Genomic DNA, 13,234 nt, shown 5'->3' with positions numbered 1-13,234 from the left:
AAATCTATAGAATCCATACCTATATTGGAAACTGTTCAAACGCAAACATAAGCAATGTTTCGATGTATGTACGTGTATATGTGTTACCAGGATTGTTTTAAAAACAGACAAAGATATCCCCGAGAAGTGGGGCAGAAACGCAGAAACCCAATAAAGAATCAATTATGTTGACACCACCGTTTCCTGCTCTTTGATGATCTTTCCCTCAGCCAATCGCTCCTTGGATTTCAGACATCGATTGAAGACCTTGGCGAAGATGTAGGGCAACTCTTCCTGGCACTTCAGATTGCCCAGCTTGTGGAGAGCTCCAAAATCCAGGCAGTCGATGTGGTCATCTCCATTGCAATCCTGGCCATGCTTGAACATATAGTTCTGAACCGTGTTGGCTGCACAGTGGGGCTGATTCACGCAGTTCGTAAAGGCTAAGCAAAGGACATTGGCAATGGAATGGATCTACAACTAAGATATGGTCAACCTACCTTCTTCGGAGAGGGCTGTGTCTGTGGGCAAAGTCAGTTTGCCCGCCTCCACCCAGTAGCCCCAAGTGATCCGGAATATGCCGCAGGCCCCATTCACGCAAATTGCGGATGCATTGCAGCCACTCATTGTTTCGCACAGGCAGTCTAGGCAATCTTCCGTGACGGGTTTGTTTTGCACTATATACACAGAAAGAAATAACCATAAATTCTTACTTATTTCAAAGAATTACGCTAAAGGTAAATTAATCTGATTATACATGGGATTTTTCTTAAGAAGACTTTAAATATAAATAAAGAATTATATTATTGATTATATTATTTTACATTCAGTGCACGAGAAAAGTGGAAGTGGGCGGATGTAGCAGCCGGCTTTATAGTATAGAGCTATTCCTATAAGCTGGCTTTAGTTTACAGCGAACCCAGTTGGATTACCATAATTATAGAGCACTCTCAACCACGTAAGTTGCACAGTGGTTATAAAGCACAAATGCTGCGGGCTTGATGCCCTCTATAGGTGGGGCGCACTTACCCTCAAAGCTGGAACCACTGTGCACCAGTAGCCACAAACAAACGAGCAATCGAAGCATAACTGAGCTTTGCATCCGATCGAGAATCGAGAATCGAGAACCCGACCTGCAAGTGCGATGTTGACCAGACAACTGATCTCAGTTGACATCAAGCCACTAGCTTATTAATCGAACTTAACGCCTATATTAGCTATGATTTATTCGCACATAAATTACACGGACTCTTCCTCAACAGTTGGCTGCTTAATACTAGGAAAACTTCTCTAGGCCTAGCTGGATTTCTGACGCTTGTCATCCCGCATGGCATTCCTCAGACATCGCTTGAAAATGCTCTCGTAGGTATAGGGCATATCCGCCTTGCAGTTGAAGGGACCCATATAGTGAATGGCTCCATAGTCGTAGCAGTCCTCCTTCTCATCGTCGTTGCAATCCTGTCCGTACTTCACCATATAGCTCTGCAAAGTGTCGGCTGCACAATATGGATCATTGGCACAGTTGGTAAAAGCTGAATATTCAATATCCAATCATAAATAAATTCACTAATTTAAAAGATGTACACTATTCTTACAACTATCCGTCAAAGGCGAGTCGCCTGGTATGGTCAATCTTCCAGAGTCCACCCACTGATCCCAGGTGATCCTGAAAATGCCACATGCCCCATTCACGCACACAGCCGTCGCGTTGCAGCCACTCAATGCCTCACACATACAGACCAGACATTGTTCTGTGATGGGTTTTTGGACCTCAGCTTGCACCCAAAGGCCACCAAGTGTGAGGCCCACTACAAAATATACTACATGTGTACTATGCATTGCTTCTGTTGAGTATTCACTTCCGATTCGATGCCTTTCGCGATTGTTCGGCCACTGAAACGATTTCAGCAGTGACTACTGGCTTTTATTATCGAGAATGAGCGCCATCAAAAGTGACTAATTTTAGTAGTAGGAAATGCAACGATCCGGTTTCCAATCAGTCGTAACTCGCGAAGGAATAAAAACTACAAGTTTAAAATCATTTTTGTTTTTTTTTATTTACTGAAATCCCTCATCCTCGTACTTCTCGATGCACTCCTCGAACACACTTTGGAAATTGTATGGCATGTCCGCCTGACAGCCGTAGGCGCCCAGTTTATGGATTCGCGCATAATCATGGCAATCCATCTCGCCGTCATCGTTGCAGTCCTGATTGAACTTCTTCATGTAGTTTTGCACCAAGTCGGCGGCGCAGTGCGGATCATTGGCGCAGTTGATGAAGGCCTTCTCCGAATCGGGATGCTCTCCATTGACTGTCAGTTTCCCTGCATCCACCCAATATCCCCAGGTGATGCGGAATATGCCGCATGCCCCCTTTTCCGGGCTGGTGCAAATCGCCGTGGCGTTGCAGCCACTGATGGCCTCACAAATGCAGGTGAGACACAGCTCCGTTACGGGCTTATCCAACACATGACCTGTTTATGCCATTCTTTAAATATATTGCACACATGTTTTTACTGCAAACTTACCTTGGCCTTGTACCAATGCAGGCGACAACATCAGCAGCAGATATACAAAATAACGCAGAAAAACTCGCATTTTCCGGCAGCTTAAAATAATAACATCTAATACCTCTGCCCCTGAAACTGCGAATGGTGCTTGCGAATCCCATGGACGGAGTACTCACCCGATAAATACGCCAATCCAGCGGGTAATACCGGTTTATAGGGCGCATTCACACAAAGTGTTAAGAATAGTTTTGCCGTATACCTCACAGTTTAAAGTAAAAGTAGTTAAAAGTATAAAAATCAAAACCGATTATTCAACATTTTAATTAACGCATTGAATTAGATTTTAAGTTAATAAGTTGAAAAAAAAAGTCAAAAAAACGTCCATTAACAAATAAAGCACTTTGAAAAGTGCTTTGCTATTTCTTTTTCTTAGACATACAATATAGTTTATATTGTTGTTAGCTTACAATCAAAATATTTAATTTATTTAAATCCCAACTAAAAGTATGCTACATTGTGAATTTCTATTAATTTAAAGCGTGTGTTTAAGGCTAGTATAACTTTGTTATCTCTCAAGCTAAGATGTAGAAAATATTCAATATGTAGGAAAGTAAACAAGAAATGTTAAATATTTTTACAAAAATATCGTACTAAAAATTAAAATTACCGGGATTTTTTGTCCATTTTAAATGACTTTCTAAATATATGAAAAAAGATGAGAGGCACTAAAAAACCCAAACAAATTTCCTTGTCTTGGTTTTTATTCTGAATTGAATTCAAATGCATTGCCATAAATAGTTAATCATTACATTATTTAATTTTAATTAGAACATAAATTTAGCAATTTAATGCGATTATTTGCTAGAGCGCACGTCGATCTGCTGGAATGAGTTGAGGCAGCTGGTCAGCTGCGTCTGGTACTGGTAGCTCAGCTCGCCCTTGCATCCATAGCCGCCCAGCTTGTGGATGGCGGCAAAGTCGTAGCAATCGATGGCGTTGTCTCCATTGCAGTCCTGGCCGAACTTGGTCATGTAGTTCTGGATCGTGTTGGCCGCGCAGTAGGGATCGTTCACGCAGTTGGCATAGGCTGGAGCGAGATTAATGTGCGTCAGATGTAAGATAATATGTATTGAAAAGGGAATGGAATGGGATGGGGGGGGTACTCACCATCCTCCGACTGGGGACTCTCGTTGCCCAAGGTCAGCTTGCCGCCGTCGGACCAATAAGCCCAGGTGATGCGAAACAGGCCGCAGACTCCGCCGCCGCAGTAGCGAGTCTGGTTGCATCCACTGATGGCCTCGCAGATGCATCCCAGGCACACATCAGTCACCGGCTTATCTGTTTCGGGTTTAAAGATCATTGAAGTCAAATCAAATCAGTTCAGTTCATTTTATTTTATTTTTTATAGATTAGCCTCAGCAGAGCGAGCGTAAGCAATGCGAGAGCAAAACTCGAATTGTGTCACACATTTTTGCCCAGATCATGTCATCGCTTTATTCAGAGCATTTGGTAATGTTTTGAATTTTTGAGAGTTATAACAGGAATTCAAACAGCTCACAGAAAAAAAGGTAGAAGGAAGCTAATTACACAAAAATGCCATTTAGCAAATTTGGCTTAGGTGTCTTATCTCGAACTTGTATTGTATTGTAAGCTAACAAAGATAATGTGTGGAATTCGTTTAATACAAAAATTTCAACCAAAGAGATTTCCTTATAACCCTTTTATCAATATTTTCAAACAGCTAACCAATACGATAAAGATAAATTTTAATGAAACAACATTTTTAGTTGTTATTGCAGGCACTAAAACCAATCCTACAATAATCCCTGTGTTGCGTGCAGTTTCATTGAATTTCGAAAATTCGACAATATTATTAAATATGCACGCCCATGAACCTGAAAACCATCGGCCTCACGTTCTCATCTCATTTTATACCGAACTAGTTTTGCAACTTTCAATGGAAACATTGAAGCATCTCCGTAGAACAAAATCCGGCAAGCCCGTAGGCGAGGATGAGTCAATTAATCGGCGTTATCAAGACCTTGTTCTTGTAATTCAATTTTTTTTTATTTTGCAAATGCGAAAAGATTGAAAGAAGCGTGAAGCACAGCATGTCATCTAGCCTTCTGGCTCACCCACACAACCGAGCAAATCTCGGAGGTTTCTGAGTTCAGTGACCTATGCAAAGTAATCTTCAAAGGCGTACAAATTGGGTCATGATTAAAAACGTTTCATCTATTCCCTCCTTTCTCCTATATAAATTAAATTTGTTCACTATCATAGCATATTCTACATTATAAAAACACCTTTTTACGGGTTTTTCCTGACCCAGAGATAACCCACACGCAGTCGTCATCAAACGCAAATGGTCACGAAAGTGGGAATATCGAGATCTAAACAATGGAGTACCGCAGTGCACTGCAAAATGCCATTCCGGATTCGGGGAAATCTCCAGTAAAACTACATCCTTTCCACGAATAATTCAAGATAACAACTTGATTTGTGCTAATTACCCGTTTACACAATTAGTTTATTAAACAGAAAACGAAAGAGCTCACTTCAATTTACTGCCAATGATTAATAGATACTTTGCGAACTTAATACCAATTAATTTCCGCCAATGTAATGGATGTACACTAATCGGAAGCAATTTCAATGGCAATGATGCGTTATTGAAAACTAACGCAGTCAACGGCCCGTGTTTTCGATGATAGATGGTCGATTATGGAATCTGAAACCGATCAGAAATCCCCGAGTTTAAATGGACGTTTGTCAACTTTCAGATACTTGACGTATGCAAATGGCGACAAACACGATGGATGGATAAATATATCTGGGAAATCCGCTCAAGAACGAAACATGTCTTGGGGCAGAACAAAAGACACAAATATCTATACAATTGCTAATTAATGTTAATGAATGCAGACGATCAGGTATTTGTATATTTCGTGTTAAAAGCAAATCTCAGCAAATGCGTAACAAATACGTCTCGCAAACAATAACAAGAACCAGCATTTCCGTTCGCCTATATAATGTAAATATATGGTTCTCGATTTATTTAACTCACCCTGCGCTTGAATGAGGGCCGCGAATCCCAGGCACAAAAGAGCGCCAATTGCCAATGTGCAGCACAGTTTGTTGGCAGCCATTATAAGCAGTACTTTTTTACGAAAAAGATTTGTTTGCAAATGCAATTTTAAAAGCCGCTCAACAGTATCACAACTATCTGTATAGAACCGAACTCTATCGAGCTGCCCGATCAACTGAGCTGGAAGCGCTACGAGTTTCGCTTTTTTGTTGACAAAAGCTCGCCGAAAGCCCAAAACGGAAGACTTAAGCTGAGAACTTGAGAGAGGAAAGCAACTTAAGAGATTAAGGATTCTTTCGATTTTAAAAGCATACTGTAGGGCGAAAATATATCTGAAAATACCTTAATACACCATACAACAAAACATATTCCTCTTATAACTGATTTGTTCATTTACAATCTGATTTGAGATTTCTTATATCAGCTTTGATTTGAAATCAACATTTAAATTTCTTATAAATATAATATAATATAATATAAAGACAATTATATTTTCTTAGTTCGCTTTGCTCATGTTTATTGAAAATATAAGAATCTCAGATGTTTAGATTTTGTTGAAGGCAGCAATGTCGACGGACTGAACAAAGTCCTCGAACTCCTCGATCTTCTCCTGCAGCAGATCGATGGACACCTTGTCGTCCTCGATGACGCACATGATCTGCAGCTTGTTGATACCATAGCCGACTGGGACCAGTTTGGAGGCGCCCCACAGCAGACCGTCCATCTCGATGGTGCGGACATTCTTCTCCATCTCCTTCATGTCGGTCTCGTCATCCCAGGGCTTGACATCAAGGAGCACAGACGACTTGGCAATGAGGGCGGGCTTCTTGGACTTCTTGGCGGCGTAAGCGGCAACGCGCTCCTGCTTGATGCGCTCGGCCTCCTCGTCCTCCTCATCGTCGGATCCGAATAGATCCACATCGTCGTCATCGTCGGCAGCGGGCTTGGCAGCAGCAGCCACAGTGGGCTTTCCACCGGCCAACTGGGGCAGAGGAGTGCCCGACCAGGCGGCGCGCTCAGCGGCCTCGAAGGAGGCGATGTGGCGGTACCAACGGGCCACATTCACGTTGTCGGCGGAAGGGGCCTTGCCCAGAGCATCGAACACGGACAGATCGGCCTTGCTGGGAGTATATCTACAGAATTGAATAAAAATTGCATTAATTCATCTGCCGACGTGGTGAGGCTGTTCATAACCTCACATTTTAGGACGCGTGCTTACCCGCTGATGTAGCTGTTGTCGGCCAGGAAGGCGTTCAGCTCCTTCAGTCCCTGTGGGGTGGTCACATCACCGAAAGCCATTTTAAATGCGTTTTTGTGGGGTAAATTCGCGTTTAACAAATCTGGAGCCGTGCTCTGCGCAACGTTGCCGACGAAAGAAGAACAGTGTGACCTTCGCGAGAGCAGGATTTTAGAAGTGTAATAAAAATACTGGCTCTAGTATTTCAAGTTTTTAATTATATCTTATACAGGGTGACCCGTGAATGTATACACGAATTAAATACTTGATGTTTATTTGTATTATTATTTAAACAAACAATTATATAATAAAATATCTATTAATTGAGCTGGCGGATGGTACATTTGATTTTCTGAAATGGAATACATGCTTTAGCAATTAAATACCTATAATCCTAAGCTTCACTAGGTATACATTTTGTAGTAAGCAAAATCACACAAATTGGCGTGCGTTGAACTTTTACATGCGAGAAATCTTTAAGTAATTGAAATTCAACATGTATTTCATTTAAACAGAAATATACCAAAAGCGCAGACCTAAACCGTGAATCACTAGTGCGCAGTGTTACCGTTCACCTAATGCCGTAGAAATCCCGAGGGTGAAAGAAACGCCACCACTCAAGCTATAATGCTACACAATTTTTTTGCAAACGCATAATTTTCACCGAAAAGCCGAAAGAAAAGTTGAAAAAAAACGTAGTAAAACACGGGAGAGAAACAGCTAAGCAGTAAGGTAGAGAAGGCATTTGAAAAGCACTCAAATTAATGTCAAAGAAGGCCGAGCATATCGTTTTCAGCAACGTCTCGGCATTTGTGAAAAAAATCGCCCCTTTCGGCTATTGAATTTTCAACGCGTGCGGCAAAGAAAAAAAAAGAGAGTGTACATCATAGAACCGAATTATATACTCATTTTAGAACAACGATGAGCGAGTTCCAGCAACAAGGCGGCATCAATCAATCTCAGGCACTCGCCCAGGCAATCCAGCGTGCCAAGCAGGTGAGTACCCACCCGGGGAAGAGGAAGAAGCGGAAGTGGGTATTGATTCGGCTTCTCTTGCCCCAATCCTCTCCAGATCGCGGCGAAGATTCAGCCGAGCCAGCAGGGCGGCGCCACAGCGGGTCCATCACCACCGTCTTCCGGTGGAGCGCCCAGCTATAAGCGAATGAACGACGACGACGACAGCGGTCCGGAGCGCAAACGCTCCTTAGGCAGTCCGGAGTACGGCAACCACAGTCCCAACATGAGCAGCGGCAGTGGGGGCGGCGGCGGAGGTGGTGGTCAGGGCGGTGCCAGCATTACCCAGGCAATCGCCCAGGCAGCTGCGGTAGCGGCTCGTTTGGCCGCCTCGGCGGGCACAAGCTGTGAGGAGCAGATCCGACTGCCCGAATCGGTGGCCGGCGCCTTTATGGGCCGCGCCACCAATGACACCATCACCCACATCCAGGCGGAGTCCGGTGTGAAGGTGCAGGTTATGCAGGATCAAGATCGCGTGATCATGCTGCGTGGCCAAAGGGATACGGTCACCAAGGGCCGCGAAATGATTCAGAACATGGCCAATCGAGCTGGCGGTGGACAGGTGGAGGTGCTGTTGACAATCAACATGCCGCCACCGGGACCCAGCGGGTATCCGCCTTACCAGGAGATCATGATACCGGGCGCCAAGGTGGGCTTGGTCATTGGCAAGGGCGGCGACACCATTAAGCAGCTGCAGGAGAAGACCGGAGCCAAAATGATCATCATCCAGGACGGACCCAACCAGGAGCTAATCAAGCCCCTTCGCATTTCCGGCGAGGCGCAGAAGATAGAGCACGCCAAGCAGATGGTGCTCGACCTGATTGCCCAGAAGGATGCCCAGGCTCAGCAGCAGGGCGGCCGCGGCGGTGGTGGAGGTGGCGGCGGTCCAGGCATGGGATTCAATAACTTCAACAACGGCAACGGCGGCGAGAGCGTCGAAGTCTTTGTGCCCAAAATTGCAGTTGGTGTGGTCATCGGCAAGGGCGGCGATATGATCCGTAAAATACAAACCGAGTGCGGCTGCAAACTGCAGTTCATCCAGGGAAAGAACGACGAAATGGGTGACCGCAGGTGCGTCATTCAGGGCACTCGCCAGCAGGTCGAGGATGCCAAACGCACCATTGATGGGCTAATTGAGAACGTGATGGTGAGTCAAAAGTATTTTCTCAAAGAGGCAAATGGATTACCTATATTCGATTTTATAGCAACGAAACGGCATGAATCGCAACGGCAATGGAGGAGGCGGTGGTCCAGGAGGAGACTCTGGCAACTCCAACTACGGCTATGGATACGGCGTTAATCACGCCCAAGGTGGACGGGAGGAAATTACATTCCTAGTTCCCGCTTCCAAATGTGGAGTAGGTTCAGATATAAAACCCCAGACTATCAAGCTCTCTAAATGTTACACCTCTTCATACAGATTGTCATTGGTCGAGGCGGTGAGACCATCAAGCTGATCAACCAGCAATCTGGAGCGCACACCGAAATGGATCGCAATGCCAGCAATCCCCCCAATGAGAAGCTCTTCAAATCCAAGGGCACCACCGACCAGGTGGAGGCAGCCCGCCAAATGATTTCCGAGAAGATCAACATGGAGCTTAATGTCATTTCCCGCAAGCCCATCGGTGCAGGTCCCGGCGGTGGTGGCGGAAATTCGGGCGGTGGCCAGAACAACTCGCTCCACAATCAGCAGCAAGGCGGCTATGGCGGCCAGAATCAAATGCAGGGCGGTGATCCCAATTCTGGAGCTGGCTATCAACAACAGCCTTGGGGTGGACCATACGGTCAGCAGGGTTGGGATCCGTCCGGTCAACAGCAGCAGCAAATGGCCATGGCCAATCAAGGAGCCGCTGCGGCGGGCGGAGGGGCCGGTGGCCAAGACTACTCGGCGCAGTGGATAGAGTACTACAAGTAAGCATCTACAAAAAACAATGTTATAACTAAGTTGATATAAACCTTTATCTGTCCTATTTAGACAAATGGGATGCCATCGAGAGGCTGAAATGATTGAGCAGCAAATGAAGGCCAAGCAGTCGGGCGGCTCCTCAGGTCCTGTCCAGCCGCAACAGCAGCAACAACAAGCCCAACAGTCCCAGCAGCCAGGAGGCGCCGGTGCCGGGGGAGCCGACTACAGTGCCCAATGGGCGGAGTACTATCGCAGCGTGGGCAAGATTGAAGAAGCGGAGGCCATCGAGAAGACGTTAAAGAACAAGGTGGGTGGAATGCATTCCCTTCTATAAAGTATAACCTATTTAATAAATATTAATCGCATTAGCAACAGAATGGAGCCGGTGGCCAGAGTAATGCGCCGAATCCCAGCCAAGGCGGTCCCAACCCCGGCCAGCAGCAGTCCAATCCCGCTGCGGCAGCGGCTGCAGCAGCTGCTGCTGCAGCGGCGGCCGGTGGTTATGGCCAGAGCCTGACGCCCAGTCAGTATGCACAGTATTCGCAGTATTATGCAGCTGCGGCTGCAGCTGGTGGTCAGCCTCAGGGAGCGCCTCAGCCTGGCGGTGGGCAGGGCGGCGGTCCGCCGGCCAACTATCCTGGCAATTATCCGGGCGCTGGCTACGGCGGCTATCCCGGTGCGCCGGGCCAACAGCAGCAGCAGCAAAAATCGCACAAAAACGACAAACACTGAGGACGTTCGATGGGAGCGGAATCAGGGGCGGAAAGGAGGCGTATGTGGGAGTGGAAGCGAACGCCGAAGTGGAAGATGCTGCGGTCTGAGGACGATGCAGGTGCCTTGAATGGGGTGAGTTCCTATGCCAAAACATTTCCAGTAGTTGTCAGAGGAGTGTGTTTATGTATATCTATTGAAATTGAATTGCCGCCCATAAATTGTGCATTACGTATTTTTGCTTTGTCCATCTGCTTTAAATGGTCGCTTTATTTTATAAAATCAGTACTCTCCCTATCTGCATTTCATATATTCTTACACAATACAATTATGGGTCGACATTTTCCAATTAAGTTAATACAAATTGGTATTTTGTTTAAACTCAATGGGTTTAGGCAATGATAATCATCTGCAATCGTAGTGGCCTATGTTTCAGATGATAATCATTTTCCTCCAAATCTAAGTTTGTTGGCTTAATTGGAAGATGGTGTGATCCAACGCCTGCATATTGACTTGTAATATCCTAACCCAATCTTGTTTACCATGCGTAAAACTCTTTGCAGTGATCTATTGTTCTACTATGTCCTATGTCTTTTAATCCCCCCACAAAACTAGCAAATCAGAAATGAAAAGCAAAAGCAAATGATTTTTAATTGCAATAACAACAGCAAAAGCAGAAGCAAAAGCATCACCACACAGACAACACACGGCGGAATGGAGGCGGCGGACATCAGGCGAGGACCCGGATAAATCAGCCAATCGATCGGAGAACGTTTAGCTTTTGCAGAAATGTAAATTAATATTATTAACATTGTCTATTATTTGGATATTGCCTATAATTTCCCCACTAGTTTGTAAGCGATTTCCCCGAGATCCTAAGTCTACTTTTACCTAATAATTATACATAATCCCGACCGAATGAAACATAATGCTCTTGCTGTTCATGATCACCACTTGCACAGACATACAAAGAGACGCTAATTGAATCCGTTTTGGGTGTTTTGTTCATTTTTTTATACACATCTGCATATATATATACATCGCATATATAGGTTCTTTCACCGTCAATTCAGGCAACCAATCTGCAGTGGGTGTTTTAGAATTGAAAGGCACCCTTTGTGACAAATTCTCAATTGCAATAACTGAAGTACTATAAAGTTAGCAGCGTACGCATATATTTACAGCAATAAAGATATCGAACGTTTTATATACATGAACTCATTTTCACGTACTTAGCTTAGCTTAGTTGTACTAAAAACCATTTGAACTAGTTTATGATCGACATTTACACATGATCTATATGTCTGCTGATCTGGTAAGATTTAAAAGATTTGATCGAACCTTTTATTAAATTTGATTCAAGTGATGAGGGCCTGGTAAAAAGGTTATCTTCTTTAATTGATATAATATTTTGCATAACAATATTTTCATCTTTCAGTTCTGGAGAATCCATGAAATCATTTTTGTACCACTAAGGTGAAACTGAACTGACTTTTAAATTATTTCCTGCTATATATTTGTATTTTTTCAATTATAAACCTGGTTTCAATACACTTGCAATATTTACCTTTAAACGAATGCGCAAGATAATCATGCTTGTAACTTAATATCTATTTCACCAAATGCAAACATAAAGTATGTTATTTTCAGAGGCCGCTCTTCAGACCAGTTAATAGCAGAAATACGAAATCAAACCCCAAAACTTTTTCACACTATAACAAACGAAAAAACAAAAACACGATGAAATACGAACCACATATATTGTAAAAGTGTCAAACTTGGTAAGATTGTGTGTTGTTATTACTGTCTATTAAAAACATATTGCAATTCAAACAATGAAACTTACCCAATGAATGTAGGTCTACCATAATTTAGTCTTAATATCGACATATAATCTAAGTTTTACGTCTCCCCAAATATCTGATTGTTGCAACAGCAGATGAACCATATTGTAACCGTTGTTCGGCCACGCAGGATCAGTTCGGGACTACCATCCAAACCCTGATCTCCGTCCTGCGGCCGGCAAAGCATTGAATAAACATTTAATATACCGTATAATATATATCCACATACATATTGCCAGCACAGAGCATTTCGGTGCTGTGTGTCCTATTGCGTTTCTATTAATTATATTTATACCCGTTGCTTGTCTTGGCAGATGTATTTATTTTTTAAATTTGGTCTGGTTTTCTTGGTTTTCCGCTGAGGACAATGCATAAGCTGCCTTTCTAGTTCCCTTATCTTAAACCAAAACTTTAATAAATCGTCAATAGTAACGGGTATCGAGTAGTCGGGAGTCGACTATACCGCTCTTGATTTATATATCCAGCTGATTGTTTATGCCACATATGAAAATCGTTTATTGAGCGTATTTTCAGAGGTTCTGGGACTTGCTCGTGGAAGAAATCTTGGGGATCGGGACGGGCTTTTGACTTTTCCCAGGGATGGTCGATTGATTGCCACATTAGGTATGCTTGGAACCACATTGGAGTACAATTTTAATATCAAACTGCACATATATTATACCCATAATTGATTATCCTGAATATTCTTTATAATACATACTATTCCTTGACAATTGACTATATATGCATATATTTATATACGTATTTCTCAATAATTGCCTAGCAAAATGAACGATATTTGATTTCCCGAACAGTGCGCTCCCTATTGATAAATTCTGTGCTGTATACATATTTGTAAAATATCGTTTAAAGGTATCATTTGCTTGCTCTATAAGCGGTTTACATTGGCTCCCAGGCCAATCCTTGATTTATACTATTCCATAT

At 43.6% G+C, this 13,234-nt stretch overlaps 6 protein-coding genes across 11 annotated transcripts; 1 reads left to right on the top strand and 5 right to left on the bottom strand.

Moving 5' to 3' along the window:
* Positions 1-57: 57 nt before the first annotated feature.
* LOC122614472 (lysozyme) lies at positions 58-1,130 on the bottom strand (the record flags this gene model as incomplete). The annotated part of the gene is given in 4 exon segments (XM_043789038.1): positions 58-422; positions 480-656; positions 1,009-1,105; positions 1,107-1,130. Coding segments are annotated over 4 exon segments (558 nt in total), but the record flags the coding sequence as incomplete, so codon positions are not given.
* Positions 1,131-1,188: 58 nt separating this feature from the next.
* LOC122613766 (lysozyme 2) lies at positions 1,189-1,863 on the bottom strand. Its single transcript, XM_043788137.1, has 2 exons — positions 1,575-1,863; positions 1,189-1,511 (listed from the first exon to the last, which is right to left on the bottom strand). The coding sequence occupies exons 1-2, from the start codon at positions 1,816-1,818 to the stop codon at positions 1,276-1,278; spliced, it is 480 nt and encodes a 159-aa protein (XP_043644072.1). The 5' UTR covers positions 1,819-1,863; the 3' UTR covers positions 1,189-1,275.
* Positions 1,864-2,037: 174 nt separating this feature from the next.
* On the bottom strand, positions 2,038-2,663 carry LOC122614090 (lysozyme 2). The gene is made up of 2 exons (XM_043788563.1): positions 2,508-2,663; positions 2,038-2,453 (listed from the first exon to the last, which is right to left on the bottom strand). Exons 1-2 carry the CDS (start codon positions 2,575-2,577, stop codon positions 2,038-2,040), a joined length of 486 nt encoding a protein of 161 aa, XP_043644498.1. The 5' UTR covers positions 2,578-2,663.
* Positions 2,664-3,232: 569 nt separating this feature from the next.
* On the bottom strand, positions 3,233-5,744 carry LOC122615080 (lysozyme). The gene is made up of 3 exons (XM_043789948.1): positions 5,557-5,744; positions 3,657-3,827; positions 3,233-3,576 (listed from the first exon to the last, which is right to left on the bottom strand). The coding sequence occupies exons 1-3, from the start codon at positions 5,636-5,638 to the stop codon at positions 3,344-3,346; spliced, it is 486 nt and encodes a 161-aa protein (XP_043645883.1). The 5' UTR covers positions 5,639-5,744; the 3' UTR covers positions 3,233-3,343.
* Positions 5,745-6,068: 324 nt separating this feature from the next.
* On the bottom strand, positions 6,069-6,967 carry LOC122615079 (probable elongation factor 1-beta). The gene is made up of 2 exons (XM_043789947.1): positions 6,797-6,967; positions 6,069-6,710 (listed from the first exon to the last, which is right to left on the bottom strand). The coding sequence occupies exons 1-2, from the start codon at positions 6,874-6,876 to the stop codon at positions 6,122-6,124; spliced, it is 669 nt and encodes a 222-aa protein (XP_043645882.1). The 5' UTR covers positions 6,877-6,967; the 3' UTR covers positions 6,069-6,121.
* A 436-nt stretch (positions 6,968-7,403) lies between these two features.
* On the top strand, positions 7,404-12,505 carry LOC122615078 (far upstream element-binding protein 3). Of its 6 annotated transcripts, none has more exons than XM_043789942.1 (8): positions 7,404-7,541; positions 7,729-7,810; positions 7,887-8,975; positions 9,034-9,186; positions 9,249-9,739; positions 9,804-10,041; positions 10,104-10,580; positions 11,009-12,505. In XM_043789942.1, the coding sequence occupies exons 2-7, from the start codon at positions 7,736-7,738 to the stop codon at positions 10,464-10,466; spliced, it is 2,409 nt and encodes an 802-aa protein (XP_043645877.1). In that variant the 5' UTR covers positions 7,404-7,541; positions 7,729-7,735; the 3' UTR covers positions 10,467-10,580; positions 11,009-12,505. The 6 variants fall into 6 exon arrangements, with proteins under 6 accessions (XP_043645877.1, XP_043645878.1, XP_043645881.1 ...); XM_043789943.1 differs by having other exon boundaries at positions 7,415-7,546; XM_043789946.1 differs by having other exon boundaries at positions 7,426-7,810; positions 10,110-10,580.
* Positions 12,506-13,234: the final 729 nt, after the last annotated feature.

The sequence above is a fragment of the Drosophila teissieri genome, chromosome 2R (genome assembly GCF_016746235.2).
Source record: "Drosophila teissieri strain GT53w chromosome 2R, Prin_Dtei_1.1, whole genome shotgun sequence".
NCBI lineage: Eukaryota > Metazoa > Arthropoda > Insecta > Diptera > Drosophilidae > Drosophila > Drosophila teissieri.
The sequence above is the reverse complement of the archived record's forward strand: the minus strand, read 5'-3'. Positions and strand labels throughout refer to the sequence as shown.

What these genes read in the sequence shown, in the direction of transcription:
- LOC122613766 (XM_043788137.1), bottom strand. Translation starts at nt 1,818, where the DNA reads ATGCATAGTACACATGTAGTATATTTTGTAGTGGGCCTCACACTTGGT. An exon ending in CTCGCCTTTGACGGATAGTT is followed by an intron (nt 1,512 to 1,574) that starts GTAAGAATAGTG and finishes TTGAATATTCAG; the next exon opens with CTTTTACCAACTGTGCCAAT.
- LOC122614090 (XM_043788563.1), bottom strand. Translation starts at nt 2,577, where the DNA reads ATGCGAGTTTTTCTGCGTTATTTTGTATATCTGCTGCTGATGTTGTCG. An exon ending in TGCATTGGTACAAGGCCAAG is followed by an intron (nt 2,454 to 2,507) that starts GTAAGTTTGCAG and finishes TGGCATAAACAG; the next exon opens with GTCATGTGTTGGATAAGCCC.
- LOC122615080 (XM_043789948.1), bottom strand. Translation starts at nt 5,638, where the DNA reads ATGGCTGCCAACAAACTGTGCTGCACATTGGCAATTGGCGCTCTTTTG. An exon ending in GGCCCTCATTCAAGCGCAGG is followed by an intron (nt 3,828 to 5,556) that starts GTGAGTTAAATA and finishes AACCCGAAACAG; the next exon opens with ATAAGCCGGTGACTGATGTG. An exon ending in GAGTCCCCAGTCGGAGGATG is followed by an intron (nt 3,577 to 3,656) that starts GTGAGTACCCCC and finishes ATCTCGCTCCAG; the next exon opens with CCTATGCCAACTGCGTGAAC.
- LOC122615079 (XM_043789947.1), bottom strand. Translation starts at nt 6,876, where the DNA reads ATGGCTTTCGGTGATGTGACCACCCCACAGGGACTGAAGGAGCTGAAC. An exon ending in GACAACAGCTACATCAGCGG is followed by an intron (nt 6,711 to 6,796) that starts GTAAGCACGCGT and finishes TCAATTCTGTAG; the next exon opens with ATATACTCCCAGCAAGGCCG.
- LOC122615078 (XM_043789942.1), top strand. Translation starts at nt 7,736, where the DNA reads ATGAGCGAGTTCCAGCAACAAGGCGGCATCAATCAATCTCAGGCACTC. An exon ending in CAATCCAGCGTGCCAAGCAG is followed by an intron (nt 7,811 to 7,886) that starts GTGAGTACCCAC and finishes AATCCTCTCCAG; the next exon opens with ATCGCGGCGAAGATTCAGCC. An exon ending in AGAAGACGTTAAAGAACAAG is followed by an intron (nt 10,042 to 10,103) that starts GTGGGTGGAATG and finishes TAATCGCATTAG; the next exon opens with CAACAGAATGGAGCCGGTGG.